Source organism: Lynx canadensis, chromosome F1 (genome assembly GCF_007474595.2).
Source record: "Lynx canadensis isolate LIC74 chromosome F1, mLynCan4.pri.v2, whole genome shotgun sequence".
Classification (NCBI taxonomy): domain Eukaryota; kingdom Metazoa; phylum Chordata; class Mammalia; order Carnivora; family Felidae; genus Lynx; species Lynx canadensis.
The window spans coordinates 27,811,804-27,835,321 of record NC_044319.2 but is presented as its reverse complement, the minus strand read 5'-3'; the positions used below and the strand labels follow the sequence as shown (position 1 = coordinate 27,835,321).

The 23,518-nt window shown below is 37.8% G+C and overlaps 1 protein-coding gene across 3 annotated transcripts in view; it reads left to right on the top strand.

Moving 5' to 3' along the window:
* The window catches only part of CEP350 (centrosomal protein 350), a 158,462-nt gene that overhangs the window by 58,293 nt on the left and 76,651 nt on the right, over positions 1-23,518 (top strand). For all 3 annotated transcript variants that reach the window (XM_030303179.1, XM_030303180.1, XM_030303178.1), the window contains 9 exons: positions 183-333; positions 1,905-2,068; positions 6,488-6,674; positions 9,735-9,955; positions 10,534-10,697; positions 15,187-15,297; positions 15,756-15,896; positions 18,404-18,540; positions 19,353-19,475. In XM_030303179.1, coding sequence (XP_030159039.1) covers positions 183-333; positions 1,905-2,068; positions 6,488-6,674; positions 9,735-9,955; positions 10,534-10,697; positions 15,187-15,297; positions 15,756-15,896; positions 18,404-18,540; positions 19,353-19,475 — 1,399 coding nt within the window. The remainder of the gene's footprint in view (positions 1-182; positions 334-1,904; positions 2,069-6,487; positions 6,675-9,734; positions 9,956-10,533; positions 10,698-15,186; positions 15,298-15,755; positions 15,897-18,403; positions 18,541-19,352; positions 19,476-23,518) is intronic.

Here is a 23,518-nt window from a genome sequence, read left to right as displayed (position 1 = left end):
TTTCATTAATAAAATGTTTAAAATGTATTGTTAGATATAAAGATAAATTGAAAAGAAGCACTAATAAAAGCAAACTAAAACGTTCCCTAAATCCATGTTGTTAATCCCCATCTTGTGGAATGCTTTGCTCGTCGTTGTTTTGTTTTTGTTTTAAAGCATATTTCAACTACTGCTTTTGACAGGGTTTGAAGACAGGTTGGAAAGAGGAACCTCAGCCTCGCGGCCTTTAAATGCCGTCACGACCCCTGTGAGCAGTGTTTCATATGAAGATGACTTTGTCTCCTCTCCAGGGAGTGGGACTTTGACAGAAAGAAAATCAGCTCTTGAACCTAAGTAAGAAAATGTTGACAATATGGACTAAAGTCCAAAGAGTGAGAAAACTTTACAAATGAGAACTGTGGCGTGACTCTTACTTTCCTTTATTTGAAGACACAGTGTAGAGGCTGCACAGCATAGTACTTATTAAGAGCATGGGCTCTGGATCCAGACTGTCTGGGTTGAAATCCTGGCTCTCCTGATATTAGTTGTTTGTCTTCAGGCATACTGTTTAACCCTCTCTGCTTCGGTTTCCTTCTCTGTAAAATAGGGAAAATAAATCGTTCCTGCCTCATAGCATGTTATGAATATTCAGTGAAATAAAAAGTACTTAGAACACGGCCTGGCACATAGTAAGCAGAATGTAAGTTGTTAAATCAATCTGCGAACCCCTGGTAGAGGAGGATGTTGGGAAACTATCCCATGGTGTACTAATGTAAGGGGATTAAGAAATGGTTTTCTGTGATAGAATTGAGGATGACCCGTTAGATCCTTGACTCCATGATCCCAAGTAAATCAGTATTTATTTTTTCCTAATTGGGAGAACGTCTAAACTCTTGCAAGCCTTTGAAAAATTATATTAATCATATTAATATAGTATTAATTATTAATCAATTAATTAAATTAATTCTTAATTGATACAATAGATACTATAGTATATAATATATTATAATATAGTATACAACTATACTATAAAGTTATAATGTTAATATTTATTAAACACAATGTACAAGGCACTGAGAGGACTGAGGGGACTTTGCTTGTATTAACTCATTCTTACAATAGCCTGATGTCGTAAGTATTATTGCTACTATTCCTGCTATAGAGAGAAAACTGAAGCATCCAGGTTATGTTACTTGTACACAGTCCTATAGTGAGTGAATCAGACTTTGCCAGGGAGAATTTCCTTCCTAAATCTTGCTACCATGTAAAGTAGTCTGTAATTACTCACATTCAATACCATTTTCTTCACAAATCACATATTGTAATCCACATAAAATTATTGGATGATGTTTTGAAAATTAGTTCTATCTGGTTAGACTAATGAAAATAAGTATTATTAAAATTAAAGTGGGCAAAGTCTAGTTTTAAATTTTGAACTCTAAAGAAAAGATTAAACTACTTTTAAAGTTTATTTACTTAGAGAAAGAGAGCACATGCGAGTGGGGGAAGGACAAAGAGAGGGAGAGAGAATTCCAAGCAGGCTCCATGCTGTCAGTGGGGAACCCAGTGCGAGACTCGATCCCACAAACCACGAGATCATGACCTAAGCCAAAACGAAGAGTCGGACGCTCAACTGACTGAGCCACCTAGGCACCCCTGTATTTTTACTTTTAAGTGTCTGAATTATCCATTTTTATTGGTTTCACTTCAGTAGATAACTCCCTTAGATTTTTTTCAGTAATAAGTTAAGCCACAGGGAACAATCTAAACTTATGGTAGTAAGAAGCCAAAACAGGAAAGTGGAAGGTCATCTTTGATTATGGTTATATTCTCCTTGTGATTAATAGATTTTAAAATATCTACAGTTTTAGTGGTTTTAGGGTTTTTTAGTCATTCTTTAACCACTATCGCTTGTTCTTTGGCAGTATCGCAGCTGGCAGTGTGGGCCTTCAAGAGGACCATTGTAGCAGAAAATCTGCCTATGACCTGTCCTCTGTGGACATTACCTCCCAGCGTTCGTCAGGGGCCCAGTCTGCTGCATCATCTCGCTCATCTGCGTCTTCTAAAGGGAAGAAAGGAAAAAAAGAATGTAAGTGGAATTCTACATGGTGATGTTTTCTCTTACCAGTCATTTTGTGGTAGCGATCTAAAGGTATAATTTAATTCCATAAGAAGTTAGATGCATTTCTTTGTGATAAAACATAATTAGTTTTCATATTTTTTTGTCATTACAACAATGCCTTTTGATATATAACATTATAAATCCTTTGTTTAATACAAAAGGAATACATTTGCAATGATAAAAAATCAAGGATTATAGATGGATGAATAGTTGTAAAAGAAGTTAAGATTTTTAGTAAGATTCCTTCCAGACAATTTGTAGGCATATGTAAATAGGAGATGTTACATATATGGGATCACATTTTTTTTACATGCTGTTTTGTTCTGTCAGTGGGTTACAGATACCTTTCTCTGTCAGTTAATATGGATCACCCTTTGTAATGACTATCTAATGTTTTATTGTTTTAATATGTTGTAATTTATTTAGCAGATTCCCTGTTCCTGGACATTTAGGTTATTCTCTATTTCTTTTTTCCATTATGAACACTGCTGCATTGAATATCCTTATAAATGTATTTTTATGCATTAATCTGGTTCTTTCCCGTAAGGTAAAATCCTAGAAGTGAGGTAATGGGGCAAGAAGTATGTCATGTTTAGAACTTGGATATATTTTGTGGCGCCTGGGTGGCTCAGTTGGTTTAGTGTCCAACTCTTGATCTCTGTTCAGGTCATGATCTCAGAGTTTCTGAGTTTGAGCCCTGCATCGGGCTTTTGCACTGACATTGCAGAGCCTGCTTGGGATTCTGTCTCTCCCTCTCTCTGCCCTTCGCTTGCTTTTGCACTCTCTCTCTCTCTCTTTCTCTCTCTCTCTCTCTGTCTCTCCAAAAATAAATAAACTTAAAAAAAAAAGGAATTTGGATACATTTTGCCAAATAGCCCTTCAGAAAGTTAATGCCACTTTATACCCCTAATATGAGAGCGCTAGGAGAAATTATTTCTTAATCATTAACCTAGCGTAACTCTCTTATAGATTGTTCTGAAAGTTTTTGGTGGGAACATTAGACATCATTTTACCAACACTTGCCAGTGTCTGTCTTTTCTTATGAAATACTGATGCAGTCGGATAGGCTGCTTCAGAAGTGTTCTGATATAAAAGAGCTCCATGGTTGCATAAATTTGGGAATGCTTTTAGAGTGAAGTAAGCTTCTTTCCTACAGGATTTATCAACACATTTAATATGCCAACATGCGCTATTTATTTTAGGATGAGGCTTGAGGCAGCAGTATGAAGTATTTTCCAAATTTATTTGTTCACAGAATCGTTTCTTCCATCAACATGTTAGGTCATTTGGATTCAGCTGGACACATTTTGGGATGTGCTGAACTTGCTCAGTTCTTTTATTTTGCAATTGTTTTGTTTTGTTTTTGTTTTTATTTATTTGAGAGAGAACACGCATGTGCATGCTTGTGCGGGAGAGGGGCAGAAGGAGAGGGAGAGAGAAAGTATCTTGAGTAGGCTCTATGCCCAGCACAGAGCCTGACACCACAGAGCCCGATGTGGGGCTTGATTTCATGACCATGAGATCAAGACCTGAGCCAAAATTAAGAGTTGGACAAATAACCGACTGAGCCACGCAGGCGCTCCTGCTTTCTTAGTGTCTCACCTAAGGTTACTAGCTAGTTGTTGGTAAAGCCTGGATAATGACTTCTCACTCCCAAATCCACCTTACCTTCTACTATAATGTACTATACAACTTAAAATATTATGATATATTAAATATGAGTATAAGCAATACTCATAAGTTTTTAAAAATGAACAACTAGATGAAATATAGGTAGTGTTTTGTGGAATTCATTTACCCCGATCCCCTCTTACAATGCCTTTAAAAAAAAGCAAACCCTATATAATGTACTTTATACTGCATCATGTAAAACTTAGTTTCTCCTGAATACCCAAGTTCTAAAATCAGTGTAATTTTTGTTGTATATGCTCCATCTAGTGGTGAAAAAGAGTGTCTGCCTGCTCATACAAAAATAATCTCAATAATGGTTGAAAGTCCTCGGTAGATTAAAGTGATAATCATAAGAAAATATTTTTATCTTAATTTAACTTTAAAATACATAAATATACTCTCATTTGGCAACCTTTTAAAGTAGGGACAAATATTTTCTGTGTATATGGGCTGGAGTTTAGATCTTTCTTGCAAAGACTGTTGTATACAGTTTCTAGTTGGTTGAAATCAAGAGCAATTTTTAAATCGTGTGCTTTTTTCAAAGAATAAAGAATTAAATTAATGAATAAAGATTAATGAATGAATTAAATTATAATTAAATTTATAAATTTAAATGCAAAAAGAAATTCATTTTTATTATGGAAAAATTAGAGATACCCAGTATAGCAGCTTGCTTTTAGCCTAGGGATCATAAATAGGTTTTAGATTATAGAGTCCATTCTGATTGATAATTCCTTAGATCATTTGTGTGTTTTTAGCCCCCCCTTGTGATAATGTGATCAGCATATCTAATTCATGGTACACATCTTTACATAGCATCCTAGAATGAATTACCACAAATGAGGTGAAATTTTGGAGTCAAAGGGGAACAAAAATTATTTTTATGCATTTTTAAGTTGTCCTCCAGAAAGGATGTATCAGTTTGCACTCCCATGAAAACAATGAGTATCCTTTTCTGTATGTACTGAATAACACTCGGGGCTTAAAAATATTTGCTAATCTAATAATGAAGAAATGGCATCTTATTTGAGGTGGTTTGCATTTCTTTGATTGCTTGTTGGGCTTAATACTTTTCATATGCTATGGTTGTTTTCACTTATTTGTTTATTTTTGTATTTATGTAATTAATTAATTAATTAATTAATTAATGTTTATTTTTGAGAGAGAGAGAGAGACAGAGCACAAGCAGGGTAGGGGCAGAGAGAGAGGGAGACCCAGAATCTGAAGAAAGCTCCAGGCTCTGAGCTGTCAACACAGGGCCTGATGTGGGGCTCAAACTCATGAAGCTTGAGATCATGACCAGAGCCGAAGTCAAGACACTTAACCAGCTGAGCCACCCGGGTGCCCCTCATTTTTCCCCTTATTCCCCCCCACCCTTTCTTTAATGTTTATTTATTTTTCAGAGAAAGAGAGTGCAGCAGGGGAAGGGGGAGAGAGAGAGAGAGACAGAATCTGAAGAAGCAGGCTCTAGGCTCTAAGCTGTCAGCACAGGGCCTGATGCAGGGCTCGAACTCATGAACTGTGAGATCATGACCGGAGCCAAAGTCAGATGGTTAACCGACTGAGCCACCCAGGCGCCCCATTTCCCTGCTTTTTTAAATGTAACAAATACTTCTCCATGTTGCTGTTGATACACACATCACATGCACTGGACTTAAAGTCATGAGGCCTATGTTTATGTCCTATTTCTGGTCTTTGATCATGTATCCTCCGGCAAGTTATTTAGCTTCACAGATTTCTAGTTACCTCGTTAGTAAGTTGAGCAGATGGTATTCAGTTCATAACATGTTTACAAGAGCGATAAAGTAACATATGGGGAATGCATTTTAAATTACAAAGTGTTATTTAAATGTTCAAGTTACTATTATCTATGTAATTTAGACAACTCTGCAGTTGTTGGAGGTTTAGGTTGAAATTTAAAAAATTTTAAAGTTGTACATTGAATATCATGCATAATTTGTGTTTATTTCAATAATCTATTTAAGATACTCCTAGAAGTAAGATTATTCTGAGTTAGAAAATAAGACCAGTTTTATGAATCTGGTCTGTGGTTCTTGTCGTAAATTCTTCAAAATGGTTGTGTAGTTCAGTGGCATTTGATACCATTTTTCTCCCACTCCTGGGTTTTATCCTTGAAAAACTTCTCCTTGGTTACTTTTTCATAGAGATAGGGTAGTACTTCATTCTTGCTTAATATGCTTGTCTTTTTTTACCATTTTGTTTAAGAACAATTTATTTTTTAACAGCAAGTGGAGGATATTAATGGAAGAAACTTCAGTCTCCTTAAATGGAAGCAGAAGGATGGACTACTTTATTTTATATATGAAAAATAACTTTTATTTTTTAATTTTTATTTTTTTTTAATTTTTAACGTTTTTTATTTATTTTTGAGACAGACAGAGAGAGAACATGAACGGGGGAGGGGCAGAGAGAGAGGGAGACACAGAATCGGAAACAGGCTCCAGGCTCTGAGCCATCAGCCCAGAGCCCGACGCAGGGCTCGAACTCACGGACCGCGAGATCGTGACCTGAGCTGAAGTCAGACGCTTAACCGACTGAGCCACCCAGGCACCCCGAAAAATAACTTTTAAAAATAAGCCAGTTTTTAAATACTCTGACCTGTACATTTCATTACTTTGTTGAAATCGAGGTATCAGTTACTTCTCAGGAGCTTCTAACATTGGGAATCAGCTTTATAAGAAATTTGCTTTACAGGGCTGGATTCACTCACTGGAAATGTTCAGAACTCACTTCTTGATGAGGAGAAAGTACACTCTGGCTCAGAACGTGGCTCTCATCAAGGAAAGAAATCTGGGACCAGTAGCAAAGTTTCTGTTAAAGACTTTGAGCAGACTCTTGACACTGATAGCGTTTTAGAGGATCTTTCTGGGCATTCTGTGAGGTAAAGTAATACGTATTTTATCCGGTAATTCATATTTAATTAAAGTTACAATATCTTTGATGTTCAGAGAATCCATTCAATAAATTGCTGTATTTTCTGAATAGCCTTTGTGGTTTGGTTCATAGTTTGAGTCTTTATATTTTAATATATGGTCATCTCTCACCTAAACTATTATAGCCTCTCTTGGGAGTATTCTTCCTCTAGCACAATCCACCTTTCTATTCTAAATGCCATTGCCACAGTTGTTATGTTGACTCATCCTTTGACCAAGCAATTGCCCTCCTTAGGGTACTCTGCGAGCTCACAGCTACTCTGCAGATGAACTCTCAAGAACTTAACTTTACTTGAAGTGTTTCACTAGGCTGTCACAAACTATCTCATTCCCTTGGTCCATACATTCTTCTCATCTGTGTTCTTCCACTCTTTTAACACAACTACTTAGCATCCTTTTGTCTCATTGTTTATTTCTTCCTCAAACTTTTCTCTCCTGTTCAACTTACTTGATAACTCAAACAGATTTTGACATCTCACTCTTCTATTGATTACAGGGCTTAAATACTCTTTTTTTCTTCTTTTTAATATTCTATAGTATACATTTAACCTGTTGCTTACAAATGATCTTCAGTTATTTCTTCATGTACAGTTTCTATTCCTTTGCCCACATGGCTTTTCTTTTCTTTTTTTTTTTTTTTTTGTTTCGAGAGAAAGAGTGGATACGTGGACATGTGTGAGCAGGGGAGAGGCAGAGGGAGAGGGAATCTTTTTTTTTTTTTTTTTACTCTTAAAAAAATTTTTTTTTTTTAACGTTTCTTAAGAGACAGAACAGAGTATGGGCAGGGGAGGAGCAGAGAGAGGGGGGGACACAGAATCCGAAGCAGGCTCCAGGCTCTGAGCTATCAGCACAGAACCCAACGTGGGGCTCGAACCCACAAACCGCGAGATCATGACCTGAGCCGAAGTCAGATGCTTAACTGACTGAGCCACCCAGGCGCCCCAAGAATGTGGAATCTTAAACAGACTCCACACTCAGCGTGGAGCCTGGCACTGGGCTCAATCTCACAACTCTGAGATCATGACCTGAGCTGAAATCAAGAATCCACACTCAACCAACTGAGCCACCCAGGTGCCCCTGTTCACATGGCTTTTTATCTATTGCACTGATTTTGTCCTTCTGGAAATTTAAACTAACTGTATGCTTTTTCTAGTACAGTAGTGCAGTGTCACATACAGATAATCATTTTTAATGCTTTCGTGCTACATATCTTATATTGTTAATACCATCATTGCTGTATTTAAAATAGAATCTTAATTTCTTTTTCATTGATTTTGGAATTCAGACAACTACCTTTCTTTAGAGATATTCTGATGATTTATTTACCAAAATCTGTAAAGTTAAACATTTCTGAAACAGAATCCATAGCCAAATAAGTTTGATAAATGGTCCATACCATAGACTAGAACTCTTCTCCCCATGGAGATTCACAGTGGATAAAATGATTTGAAGCTTTGATGAAGAGTCCAGATTTTTAAAAAATGTTTATTTATTTTTGAGAGAGATAATGGGTGCAGGAGAGGTGCAGAGACAGAGGGGGACAGAGGATCTGAAGTGGGCTCTGTGCTGACAGCAGAGAGCCTTATGCGGGGCTCTAACTCAGGAACCGTGAGATTACGACCTGAGCCAAAGTCAGACGCTCAACCAACTGAGTCACCCAGGCACCCCAGAAGTGTCAGATTTTTAAAAAATTATTTCACCCATTTTTTTCTTAGCTCATTTGGCTTAGTCACTCTCTGTCCCCAGCTCTTTAGCTTTCTGTTCTTTTTATTTTTGGGGAAACTTGTTAGTATTACTGGAACCATAGTTTTGGAAATACTAGCCTAGGTAAATCTTCTGGGCAGAGCAATAAAAATTCAGCTTATAAAACTGTAAGGTGAGGTTCAGGCAGAGTACTTGGTTTTGATATTGTGTTGTAATTCGTTCTTGGAAATCTATTAGACAGAAGTAATAAAATTCTTTTTATGTTCCATAAATGAAGTTGTCAGACTATTAGAAATAGTATTTCTATAAACCATGAATAGTAAATTAAAGGTCACGGTAAACAAGCGAGTGCCTCTTAAGACTACTTTAATTCAAATATTTATATGCTGGGTGTAGGAGAAATGTCTACCTTTGAAAACTATCTCCTGGTTTTATTAAAGCTAAAAGTAAACTTGTTTTTACTGTGTTAGAAATATGTTAACTGGGCTAACATGCTTTATGGAGTACCTTAAGTAATTTATTCAATAAATAAATGTTTAGTGCTTGACAACATCTTCTTGTTATGAGAAATAGTAACTTTAATATGAGCCAGATCTCTCAGAGAGGGACTAGACCTGTGCCTTCTGTTGAAATAAATACCTTAAGAGTTATTCCAGTCAGACTGCTTCTGAGGGATTACTTCATATTAGAAAGTTCAGGAAAGAACTCTAGCATTAAAAGGCGGATGGAAACAAATGAATATATACAAAGTACTTAAATATGGTTAATATGAAAGTAACTTTTTGCTGTGGCTCTGGGTTAAGACAGATAACAAAAGAGAAGTTTTGTCATTTGATTTTTAATACAAAATTATACTTTATTCTCTTTCAGAGATATTTTAAGACATTTTTTATAAGATAGGCTTGACTGACTTTACCGTTTATAAATAGCTATAATTTTATTGCTGTACAAGGTCTAAGTATATTAGAAGGTTTTGCCTCCACTACAATAAGTGATTTATTATATATGTACATTGTAGAGGAAAGAGTTAAGTGCCAATTTAATTGAGACTCCTTTTCTATTTTATTATTTTGGGCAGGGTTTGTGCCTTGCTCATTCACCACTGCAGATCTGGCAGTTAGAGACCTACTCCTCGTCATTCACTCAACATGGCGACTGTGTTCAATGATTGAAAGCCTGAATCACAGCCTTTAAAAGCTAGCGTTTAAATACAGAATGTGATGCGTGCTGTTCTTATGAAATGTTTAGCTGGTTCTTGAAGTAGTTTTCCTTTCTCTAACATCTTTATAAAACAAAACTTCTAGTGTCTCACCAGACAAGGGAAGATCTCAGAAAACTCCAACTTCTCCCCTATCTCCAAGTTCCCAGAAATTGTTGCAGTTTGACCTTCCAGGAACTTCACTGGAAAGATCTAAATCCTCGGTAATGATGCCTCCATCTGTGACAGGATTTAAGCCTAATGCACCTTTTACCGACATGAACCCTCCTGCCAGCAGAACGCCCTCAGAGATGGCCTCGGCACCAGGCAAGTAGATCCATGTAGTTGTAATTTCAAGTACTATTTTTTTCCCTTAAAATCCTTTTTTTTTTCAGTCGAACTGTAGGGAAATGTTATCTCAAGTGAATGTGATTACTTTTTGAAGTATTAAAAACTATGCAGGAAAAGAAGTACAGATTCAGCAGTGGTGATTTTCCCCGTTTTGTCAGCATTAGTCAAACACACCTGAAAGATGTACATTGTACTATTAATTAAGTCACTGTCTTTTCCCACAATGGAAAACAAACTCTTCTGGCTCTTAATTAATTAATTAATTAATTAATTTAATTTTAGAGTGAGAAAGAGAGAGCGTGAGGCAGGGAGAGGCGCAGAGAGTGAGAGAGAGAATCCTAAGTAGCCTCCATGCTCAGTGTGGAGCCCCACCTGGGGCTCGATCCCACGACTCTGAGATCACAACCTGAGCCGAAATCAAGAGTCTGCAGCTCAACTGACCCAGCCACCCAGGCGCCCGCGTTTTGGGTCTTAACACAAGAAATGAATATCAGAAATCTGAGATGTTGCTTCACGTGAGCTTTTTTACATTTGACAGTTATTATGCCTTCCAGGTTCTAAGCGCTTTTCTCCTGCTGGCCTCCAGCATCGAATGGCGGCAGAACTCAGTTACTTGAGTGCCATTGAGGAGTCCGTGCGCCAGCTCTCAGATGTGGAGAGAGTTAGGGGCATATCGCTGGCTCAGCAGGAGAGCGTGTCTCTGGCTCAGATCATAAAGGTATTTGTGGAGTTTTCTTCTTTAGCTTTCTGGGTTTTTTCTCTTTTCTATTTAAAATCGTTTCAGTGATGAGGTAGACAACAAAAACAGTAACAACAGCAACACACAAAACTTTATCCTGCCAAGTAGAAAAAAATAGCGTGACATACAGCACCTATAAATAACTGTGGGAAAACTATCACACAGAGTACTAAAAAGAAAATGAAGCATCTGACATTTGGCAGCAAAACAGTAATTCGGTCATTCTCTCTCAAATCCTTTATTTTCCTTGTTCTCTGCTTTTTAAAATGACTGTGAACATCAGCTAATTGGACAGCTCTCAGTTATTGTCTTTTTCACTGACAAGTCAGAGATGACCTTTTATTTCTGTTTTTGCTTTTAATGTTTTTATTTGTACCAGAAAGAAAAGTCTCTGAGATCCAGGTATTTGGTAAAGCCAGGATAATGTGCACTTTTCCTTAGCGAATAAACATCTAATAAAGGTCTACGTAGTGTTCCTACATAAAAGTTCTGTTGGTTATCTTTAAAAAAAAAAAAACAAAAACAATAAAACTTAGTGTTTACAATATACTAAAATATACAGATTTTAAGTGTTCCATAGTTTGATTGGTTTTGATCAGTATAACCACCACCCTAATCAAAATATAGAATACTTCTGTCACTTCAGAAAGTTCACCCATGGTCCTTTTTAGTTAATCCTCTCTCCTAGAGAGTTACTGTTCTGATTCCTAATCACTGTGGTTTTATTTTTGCCTGGTCTAAAACTTCATATAAATGGTTATATACTTTGTACTCTGTTGTGTTTCGCTTATTTTATGTGGCATAATGTTTTTAAGATTCATCCTTGCAGTATCCATTGTTTTGTTTGTGTTGATTTTTGTCTGAGTAATATTCCATTGATCAGTGTAATGTAGTTTGTTTATCCCTCCTCCTGTTGATGTACATTTGTATTATTTCCAGTTTGGGGCTATTATAAATATTCCTGTTATGAATATTTTTTACAACTCTGTATTCAACATATGCTTTCATTTTTCTTGCTTTAATACCCAGGAGCGTAATTGCTTGGGTCAAGTAAAAGTGTATGTTTAACTAACTTCGTATGAAACTGTTACACTGTTTTCCAAAGTAGTTGTAACATCTGACTCTCATGTGAGAGTCCCAGTTGCTCCCTGTCCTTGCTGTCATTTGCTATTCTAGGCATCCTAGTGAGAGTGAAGTAGTGGCCCATTGTGGTTTTAATTTGTGTTTCTTTTATGACTGATAGGTTGATAATCTTTTTGTGTATTTATTGACCATTCTCACATTGTCTTTTGTGAATATTCAGATTTTTTGCCTATTTCATAATAGGTTGTTGTTGAGTTGTAGGAGTTCTTTATATATTCTAGACACAGGTCCTTTTCAGATATATTTCAAGTACTGTTTCTCTGTCCTTGGCTTGCCTTTTAATTAAAAAAAATTTTTTCTTTTTTGCCCTTTTATTTTTAAACTGTATCTTTTGAAGTGCAGAATATTTTAATTTTAATGAAATCTAGTTTTTAATTTTTTTCTTTTATGGTAGTCCCTTTTGTTTTCTAAGAAATCTTTGCCTATCCTAAGATATTAAGGTACTGTAACAAAAATATTCTTTTATGTTTTTCCAAAAAGTGTTATAGTTTTGGCTTTTATATTTAAGTGTGTGAACCATCTCAAGTTAGTTATGGGGTGTGAAGAAGGGACCAAAGTTTATCTTTTCCTCCATGTAGATTTTCAGTTGTTTCATCACTATTTTCTTAAAAAGACTTAAATTACCTAGGCACCTTTATCAACAATTAAGTAGTCACTTATGTGTCGATCTGTTTCTGGACTCTGTCCTTTTCCATTGATCTGTTTGTCTATCCTTAACTCCAGCACCATACTGTTTTAACATGCCTTTAGAGTGAGTCATGAAATCAGAGTGTAATTACTTCAACTTTGTTCTTTCTCAAGGTGGTTTTGGCCATTGTAGGTTTTTTTTTTTTACATTTCTAAATAACTTTTACAATCAGTTTATCAGTTTATACAAAAAAAAAAAAAAGGAAAGGAAAAAAAATGCCTGGTATAATTTTGATTTGAATGGCATTGAATCTATAGATGATTTCCAAGAAAATCTAGAAATCTCAATTAAGTGTAATGCCCAAGTTATGAAATCTTATTTTAAAAAATTATTAAAAAAAAAAAATCAGATCAATTTGGGGGTAGACTTTATAGTTTTTTTTTTTTTTCTGTGCTATATAACATTAAAAATTTTTTTTAATTTAATTTAATTTTTTTAATTTACATCCAAATTAGTTAGCATATAGTGCAACAATGATTTCAGGAGTAGATGCCTTAGTGCCCTTTACCCATTTAGCCTGTCCCCCCTCCCACACCTCCTCCAGTAACCCTCTCTTTGTTTTCCATATTTAAGAGCCTCTTATGTTTTGTCCCCCTCCCTGTTTTTATGATTTTTGCTTCCCTTCCTTTATGTTCATCTGTTTTGTCTCTTAAAGTCCTCATATGAGTGAAGTCATATGATACTTGTCTTGCCCTACTTTCACTTAGCATAATACCCTCCAGTTCCATCCACGTAGTTGCAAATGGCAAGATTCCATTCTTTTTGATTGCCGAGTAATACTCCTTTGTGTGTGTGTGTGTGTGTGTGTGTGTGTGTGTGTGTGTGTGTGTATACACACACACATATATATACCAATACCACATCTTCTTTATCCATTCATCTGTTGATGGACATTTGGGCTCTTTCCATACTTGGGCTATTGTTGATAGTGCTGCTATAAACATGGGGGTGCACGTGTCCTTTCGAAACAGCACACCTGTATCCCTTGGATAAATACCTAGTAGTGCAATTGCTAGGCTGTAGTTCTATTTTTAGTTTTCTGAGGAACCTCTATACTGTTTTCCAGAGTGGCTGCACCAGCTTACATTCTCAAAACTTTATATCTTAACAGTGGCATTTTCTAATTCATGAATGTGGTATCTGTGTCTACTTAGGTTTTAAAAATATTTCAGCAACGTAATTTTCAGTGTAAAGATCTTACACATTTAAATTTTTTTTTTTTCAACGTTTATTTATTTTTGGGACAGAGAGAGACAGAGCATGAACGGGGGAGGGGCAGAGAGAGAGGGAGACACAGAATCGGAAGCAGGCTCCAGGCTCTGAGCCATCAGCCCAGAGCCCGACGCGGGGCTCGAACTCACGGACCGCGAGATCGTGACCTGGCTGAAGTCAGACGCTTAACCGACTGCGCCACCCAGGCGCCCCAAGATCTTACACATTTAAAAAATGTTTTTAAAAGTTTATTTTACTTATTTTGAGAGAGAGAGAGAGAGAGAGAGAGAGAGAGAGAGAGAACATATGAGGGGTAGAGAGAGGAGAGAGGGAGAATCCCAAGCAGGCTCTGCACCATCAGCACAGAGCCTGATGTGGGGCTCAAACTCACGAACTGCGAAATCATGACTTGAGCCAAAATCAAGAGTTGGTCACTTATCCTACTGGGCCACCCAGATGCCCCAAGATCTTACACATTTTTAAATTTCTTCCCAAATATTTTATGTCTTTTGGTGCTGTTGTAAATAGTGTTTTTTTTTCCGATTTTATTTTGTAGTTGTTCCTTCCGAAATATCTAAAGAGTGTTCTTTGTGTGGAATTGTCCCATACTTTGCAAGAAGTTCAGCATTCCTGCACCTCTCCCAACAAATGACAGTAGTACTGTCCAGTCATGACAGCAAAAATTTCCCAGACATTTCCAAGTGTTCCCTTCAGGAGAAGGGGGAGGGACTTATAACAACTATGGTGGTTATGTCACTGGAATGGAGAAATGACCCCAGAGCCATGTTTACCTAGGAATCCAAAAAAGCACTGAGTTTTTCTACCATTTTATGAATATAATTATAATTCTGGGCTTTCGTATTTGTGCAGGGCATTGTATAACTTTATATACAGCCTCACCACCTTTAGAAAACCTACATTTAGCACTATTCCAGAACCAATGAAAAAAATATAAATTTATAGGTAGCATTGTATGGAATAATGGAAACAAAGGGTCCTGGTGAGAAGGAGACCTTCTTTGGGGCAGCATTTTTATGAAACTGCTCCTTCACAGCCAAAATAAAGGAATCATAAAATTCTGAGATGTGAGGTGTTATCTTTATGTTCACACATAGGACATTTTAATCTCTTCTAAAGAGTTAGGTACTATCGATTTTGCTTTGAATCCAGCTTTTTAGTATGAGTTCTTAGTCCTGTGTGCCTTGGAAATTTTTTATATTACTACATTATTTGACACATAGTAGGTGGTCGTTAAATCTTTGATAAATGATTTGTGTCCATCCTATTTGCTGTCTTTCCTTTAAGCTCTCATTGGTTGCTTCAAAAAATTTGTGTTAGGAAAATAGCATTACGTGTAATACAGTCATTGTGTTAAAATAGTTTAGCGTCTTAGAATTAATAGTTGATCATTTTTTTCTTTTGAAGGCACAGCAGCAACGCCATGAAAGAGACTTGGCCCTTTTGAAATTGAAGGCTGAACAAGAGGCTCTGGAGTGTCAGAGACAATTAGAAGAAACCCGAAACAAAGCAGCTCAGGTACTTATTTTTGCAACAGGTACTGGTTATTTGTATCTAAATTAGTATCTTTGAAATGGTGTTAGTATTCTTTTAATTATATAGGAGTATAAAAGAAAAGATGTAAATAATAGTGCTTTCATACGTTATGCCATATGGGGTAATTTCCTGTCATTTGATTCCTGTGAAATAAATTAGTCAGGATTTATCCCCAATTTAGAGAAGCGGCAACTGAGGTACATAGCAGTTACTTGTTTAAAGAAACCTCAACTCACGAACACTGGAGTTAAAAATTAAACTCCAGCAGTGATTTTAAGACTCTAGATTTTAAGACAAGAAACCCAGATAATAGTCTAATGTTTTATTTTACAAGGCATTTGATCCATGAAACAATTTTACAGATTAAAGCTAATTTGGGGTAGGGAGAGACTGTGACATAACATAACATAAGCTCTCTTTTTACTCCTTTTTATTTTCAGGTCCATGCAGAATCATTACAGCAGGTGGTCAAATCACAGCGGGAAGTCACCGAAGTCCTGCAGGAAGCAACTTGTAAAATAGCTGCTCAGCAAACAGAGACTGCTCGCCTCACCACAGATGCAGCTCGCCAAATCTGTGAAGTAAGAGCCATTGAGAGCCCTTTTCTTTTTAGTCATGCTGAGTAAATTTGGTCTTCACCGTAATGGGTTTCTAACATCTAGCAAATACATACTTTCTTTTTTTCAAAGATTTATTTTATTTATTTATTTAAATTTTTTTTTTAATGTTTACTTTTTTTTTTTTTTTTCAACGTTTATTTATTTGTGGGACAGAGAGAGACAGAGCATGAACGGGGGAGGGGCAGAGAGAGAGGGAGACACAGAGTCAGAAACAGGCTCCAGGCTCTGAGCCATCAGCCCAGAGCCTGACGCGGGGCTCGAACTCACGGACCGCGAGATCGTGACCTGGCTGAAGTCGGACGCTCAACCGACTGCGCCACCCAGGCGCCCCTAATGTTTACTTTTGAGAGAGAGAGAGAGACAGAGTGCAAGCAGGGGAGGGGCAGAGAGAGAGAGGGAGACACAGAATCCGAAGCTTCAGGCTCCAGGCTCCGAGCTGTCAGCACAAAGCCCGACGTGGGGCTCGAACTCATGAACCACGAGATCATGACCTGAGCCGAAGTCAGATGCTCAACCGACTGAGCCACCAAGGTGCCCCGCAAATACATACTTTTAATCAGTGACTTTCAGTGGGAGCCATACACTATTGAATTAAGAGGCACCATTTATTGTAGTATATTATACTTGTGAGTGATACAGACGCTGGAAAAAAAGATGGAGAAACTCTAAATGTCTGTCCTAGAGTAAGCTTTTAAAAAATATATTGACTTTATGAGGCATGGGTGGCTCATTTGGTTAAGAGTCTGACTCTTGATTTCAGCTCAGGTCCCAATCTCATGGGGGTGAGATGGTGCCCTGCGTCAGGCTCCGTGCTGGACGTGGGGCTGCTTAAGATCCTTTCTCTCTCCCTCTTCCATTGCCTGTCCCCTGCTCTCTCTTTCTCTCTCAAATACATACATACATACAAAAATAAAATCTTTCAAATATATATACTGATTTTATGATGTATAATTTACTAATAATAAAATATATCCATTATAAGTATACTGTTTGATGAGTTTTGATACATATGTAAGATACATTTGTCAAATAGATGTAGCTACCATATCTATATATATATCTGTGTCTTTTTTATCTATCCATCCCTATAAATGCCACCATAATCAAGAAATAGATTATAGCTGACTCTTAGGACGCCGGGTTGACCCAGTGGGTTAGGCGTCTGACTCTCAATTTTGGCTCAGGTCATGATCTTATGGGTGGGATGAAGTCCTGTGTCAGGCTCTGCACTGTTGCGGAGCCTGCTTGGGATGCTCCCCCCCCCCCCCCTCTCCCTCTCTCCCTCTCCTCCTCCTTCTCTCTCTCTCTCTCTCAATAAATAAACTTTAAAAAATAAAGAATACAGTTGACTCTTGAAAAACATGCATTTGAACTGTAAAGGTCAATTGCAAATTTTTTTGACAAATACCTTTCGGTACTATAAATGTAATTTTTCTTCCTTAGGATTTTCTTCATAACATTTTCTTTCCTGTAGCTTACTGTATTGTAAGAATTATACATATATAACCAATTATACATATATACAATGTAGTGTATAATGTATATAATGTCCCAAATATGTCTGAATCACCTTTATGTTAGTGGTAAGGCTTCTAGTCAACAGTAGACTATTAGTAGTTCAATTCTGGGGAAGTCAAAAGTTATGCATGGATTTTTGGCTGCATGTGGATGTTACTAAAAAGCCACAAACCTACTGTGTTGGGTACAGTGGGATTGTGCAAATAAGTTTGAATTATTTTAAGAAAATTTTAGACAACACTAACAAAGATTTCAAAAACGCTTCAAGTTGTCAAGGCAGTGACTGAATAAATACCAGATGAGTAATACATGGAGCCTTCGCAGAAGTGCCTAATAATAGGGAAAACACTTGACATTGTAGGTCAGAAAACAGATAGGAAGTAGTAATTGAATTGATTCTTGAAGGAAGATTTAATTTTTGGTTTACTATGGCCTATTATATGACTTGAAGATTTTGTCTTAATTCATAGTGCTGTAACTGGATGAACCCTTAGAAATCATGTGCTCCATCCAACTCTTTGTTTTTATAAGGAAGCTATTGAGACTAAAAGAGTCTAAATGACTTGCCCACGGCACTTTACCTATTATGGCAGAATTAACTTGCTCTCAATCCAGTGACCTTTCTTTTTTTTTTTTTTAAATTTTTTTTTTTTAATGTTTATTTATTTTTGAGGGAGAGAGAGTGTGAGTGGCAGAGGGGCAGAGAGAGAGGGAGACACGGAATCCAAAGCAGGCTCCAGGCTCTGAGCTGTCAGCACAGAGTCTGACGCGGGGCTCAAACTCACAAACTGTGAGATCATGACCTGAGCCGAAGTCGGACGCTCAACCGACTGAGCCACCTAGGCGCCCCTCAATCCAGTGACCTTTCAAAGACACTATGCTCCTTCTCAGTTTCTGTGATGTTACCATTTTTTAATGTCTGCTTTTGCCTTGTGTGTGTTCTTATTTAGATGGCAGAGTTGACTCGGACTCATATCTCAGATGCCATTACTGCTTCAGGAGCTCCCCTAGCAACGCTGTATGACCACCAGCGGCAGCGTGCTCCCGACTTCGTGAAACAGCTGAGGACCAGAGCTGAAGCAGATAGGTTAATATTCAGTCATTCGCCAAATGTGCAATGAGTGTCTACTATGTCCCAGGCACTGTTGTGCGTACTGGGAATATAGTTACAGACATACAGTTTGGGGGGGAGATAGATATTGTAATCAAATATTCACTTAAGTGAAGTCACACTTACAAACAGGTTAAGTGTTACAAGAGAAAAGAACATATGTCCCTGAGATATGTGACAAAGGAATTTGAACAGCTTGGGGATGCAGGGACATCAGAGAAGATTTTCCTGAGGAAGTAAAGTTATGGGGAGATCTAGTGGGTGAAAAGGAGTGAGTGATGTAAAGGAGATAAAGAATAGACAGGTCAGTACACGCAAAGGTAGGAAGAGAAAATGAGGGAAGACTAATGTGACTGGAGGCAGAGAGCAAAGGGGAGAATGGTAGGAGATAGTGCAGGGACCGGAGTATGGTAAGGCATTGCAGACCCAGAGGATTTTGGAGTTTATTCTAGGAACAATGAAAAGTCATTTGAGAATTTTTAGGCAGCCTGGGTGATGTGATCATGCTTGTGTGTTTTTTTTTTTTCACATCACATTTTGACCGTCTCTGATTCATCAATTTTAAGGCTATTTATATTTATTGATACCTGGGGTGATTTGGGTTTATTTGTCATAAAGCAGAAGATACTATTTTCTATGCGTGAATGCCTTTCTCAGATACTTTGTAATAGCTGTTTCAGAATTTCTGTTTATTCAAGATTTTATCTCGTATTGATGTTAAATGGTTTTTAAAGCCCTTCTCTTATTAGAGGCTTTAAATATTTAATCAGGTTTTTTTGTCTTTGTAGGAAAAGTCCATCTGTTTCACTCTCCCAGAGTAAAGAAGGGACCCTTGACTCAAAGCATCAGAAGTATTCCCCTTCATATGATAGTTATTCTGAGTCATCAAGATATAAGAATCATGATCGAAGGTAAAAACAGTATGATTTAGTAAAATCTGATAAATGGCTTAGACATTGCTTTTTCTTTTTTACTTTTAATCTCATTTCTTTATATGAAATAGTTTTTTCCCCTTCAAAGTTCAGACTTCCCCATTTGATTAGCTGATTTATAAAATAGTTGCTCCTTGTAGTAATGTAACTACCATTCCTTGGGAGCCTGCGTTGTACAAGCACTATGTAAGTTTGTTTTTCCTACGTTTAATTTTAACCATCTTCCAAAACAGATACTGCCCTCATTTTATACTAGGGAACAGAGGCTCATGGAGCTGTTAGAAACTCACCCAAGGTCACATAGATAGTGGCACACCAAGGAATTGAACCTTGGTTTATCTGGCTCCAAGGTCTATGTTTATTGTCCATTGCTTTGCTAACATCCATATTTCTTGACATTACTGCATCTACTAATTTTTATCATCATAAAAGAAGATCGAATACTTAGTCATTGGTTCTTGCGTGGTATTAATATCTGTAGTTTTCAATTCTGTCCTTGGGTTAGAAGATTTTCAAAGCCACTTTTCTAGCATTCCTCCAGGTAGGATACCCACATTGTCAAAGTAAAACGTCAATTAAAAAAATTAAGTCATGAGGGGTGCGTGGGTAGCTCAGTTGGTTAAGCGTCCTACTTCGGCTCAGGTCATGTTCTCACAGTTTGTGGGTTCTAGCCCCGCGTTGGGCTCTGTGCTGACAGCTCAGAGCCTGGAGCCTGCTTCAGATTCTGTGTATCCCTCTCTCTCTGACCCTCCCCTGCTTGTGCTCTCTGTCTCTCAAAAATAAATAATACCAAAAAATAAAGTCATGAGACTAAAAAGCATTATTGTTGGGTATTAAGTATCTGCTATATCTCTGGAGCTGTATGATTTTCATTTAAGCTTCACTGATACTTTGTTCATTTAGGCTGTCCACTGTCCACTGGGTTACTGCAGGGGATCCCTAATAGGTTTCCCTGTTCTCTTACCTTTCCCCAGTCTCTGTACAACCACATGGTAACTAGGTGATTTTTTCTAAAATTTTCAGTCAATTTGCTTTTTTTTTTTCAAGTTTATTCATTTTTGAGAGAGAGAGACAGAGACAAAGCGTGAGCAGGAGAGGAGCAGAGAGAGAGGGAGACACAGAATCTGAAGCAGGCTCCAGGCTCTGTGCTGTCAGCATAGTGCCCGATGCGGGGGTCAAACTCATGAACTGAAAGATTATGACCTGAGCTGAAGTCTGACGCTTAACCAGCTGAGCCAATCAGGTGCCCCTGCAGTCAATTTGCTATTCACCTGTTTGAAACCTTCGGTATTTCTTTAGAGCCACTTAGTAGAGCATGAAAGTTCCTTTATTATTGCGACTTTGGTCCATGCCAGCCCTGTCTCTTGGCATTTTCCCCTTTTTCATATTCCACTAATTGTAACTACTCTATTCTAATTCTCTACAAGAACCATGCTCTCTCTGTCTTTTGTACCATTACATATGATGTACCTGTTTTCTAGACCTTCTCTCCTCTATTTCATTTAGTTTACTTTTACTGCCCCTCCAAGAATCAGTCTGCTCTAGATAATGCCTTCTATGTGTTCTCCCATAGCACTCCAAATGTAACTGTTACAGCCTCTACTGCCTTCTATATCCCATTCCTTTATTTGTCAGTTACAGACTAGACTAGAAGTTCTTTGAGGCCTTCATTTTCTTCACCCCCAGAAGAAGCCCTGTATCCATTAGCAATCACTTCTCCTCCTCCTCCTCCTCCTCCTCCTCCTCCTCCTCCTCCTCCTCCTGCTTCTTTTTTTTAAATAAAATTTATTGTCAAGTTGGCTAACATACAGTGTGCTCTTGGTTTTGGGGGTAGATTCCTGTGATTCATTACTTAAATACAACACCCAGTGCTCATCCCAACAAGTGCCCTCCTCAATGCCTATGACCCATTTTCCCCTCTCCCCCCATCTCCTCTCCCCATTAACCCTCTTTTTGTCTCTGTATTTAATTGTCTCTTATGGTTTGCCTCCCTCCCTCTCTGTTCGTAACTAATTTTTTCCCCTTCCTTGCCCTCATGGTCTTCTGTTAAGTTTCTCAAGTTCCACATAGAGTGAAAACATATGATATCTGTTTTTCTCTGACTGACTTATTTCATTTAGCATAATACCCTCCAATTCCATCCATGTTGCTGCAAATGGCAGGATTTCATTCTTTGTCATTGCCAAGTAGTATTCCATTGTATATATAAACACATATTTTTAAAAAAATTTTTTAATGTTTATTCATTTTTTGAGAGACAGAGAGAGATAGAGCGTGAGTGGGGGAGGGGCAGAGAGACGGAGACACAGAATCCAAAGCAGGCTTTGAGCTCTGAGCTCTGAGCTCCGAGCTGTCAGCACAGAGCCTGACTTGGGGCTCGAACCCACTAACCATGAGATCATGACCTGAGCCAAAGTCAGACACTTCACCAACTGAGCCACCCACACGCCCGTCTTTTTTATTATAGCCATCCGAATGAGGACTGCTATCCCTAGAACTTAGCAAAATGCCTAGCACACAGAAGGCAGGCAATCTACTGCATGTTTATTCAGTGAGTGATTACTGGTACATACTGCTGAATGGAATAACTGAGGTTAATCCCATATCCTTCTGACTTTAAAGCACTTGCTGGCTCCTGCATTATATCTTTTACCTTATAGCTATATTATAGGATTTATACTTTCAAAAACATTATTAAACTGGACATATAATTGCACAATATTCTGATAAATACTATTTTAGAAACCTACACAAAAAAACCCAGTATAAATACAGATACAGGGGCGCCTGGGTGGCGCAGTCGGTTAGGCGTCCGACTTCAGCCAGGTCACGATCTCGCGGTCCGGGAGTTCGAGCCCCGCGTCAGGCTCTGGGCTGATGGCTCGGAGCCTGGAGCCTGTTTCCGATTCTGTGTCTCCCTCTGTCTCTGCCCCTCCCCCGTTCATGCTCTGTCTCTCTCTGTCCCAAAAATAAATAAACGTTGAAAAAAAAAATTTTTTTTAAATAAAAAAAAAAAAATACAGATACAGAGGTGACCAAATCTTCCTTGGGAGTGGGAGAAGGTATCCACAAGCACTTTGCAGAAATGATACTTGAACTGAGTCTTAAATTAGCAGTTTATTAGGCAGAGAGTTCCGGAAGGAAGGGCATTTCAGAAGAGGAGAGAACTCACGCAGAGGCTCTCAAAACACGGCTTGTGATTGGCTATGTCTCTCCGTGTATATTTAAATGAATGAATAAACTTAGGAAAGCAAAGGGGAAGAAAGGAAAACACTGACTTCGAAAACAAGTTTGCTGAGCATTTGGAAATTTAAGGCTTAAAGTCAGGGGAAGGACAAAGCTAGCTGATACAGATATGAGGCTCAATCTGAATGACCATAGTTAAAATTATAGAGATGCATAATCCCTATCAAAATAACACCAGCATTCTTCACAGAGCTAGAACAAATAATCCTACAATTTGTATGGAACCAGAAAAGTTCCCTAATAGCCAAAGCAATCTTGGAAAAGAAAACCAAATCAGGAGGCATCACAATCCCAGACTTCAAGCTGTATTACAAAGCTGTAATCATCAAGACAGTATGGTACTGGCACAAGAACAGACACTCAGATCAATGGAACAGAATAGAGAACCCAGAAATGGACCCACAAACGTATGGCCAACTAATCTTTGACAAAGCAAGAAAGAATATCCAATGGAATCAAGACAGTCTCTTCAGCAAGTGGTGCTGGGAAATCTGGACAGTGACATGCAGAAGAACGCACCTGGACCACTTTCTTACACCATACAGAAAAATAAACTCAAAATGGATGAAAGACCTAAATGTAAGACAGGAAGCCATCAAAATCCTCAAGGAGAAAGCAGGCAAAAACCTCTTTGATCTTGGCCACAGCAGCTTCTTACTCAACACGTCTCTGGAGGCAAGGGAAACAAAAGCAAAATTGAACTATTGGGACCTCATCAAAATAAAAAGCTTCTGCACAGTGAGGGAAACAATCAGCAAAGCTAAAAGACAACTGAC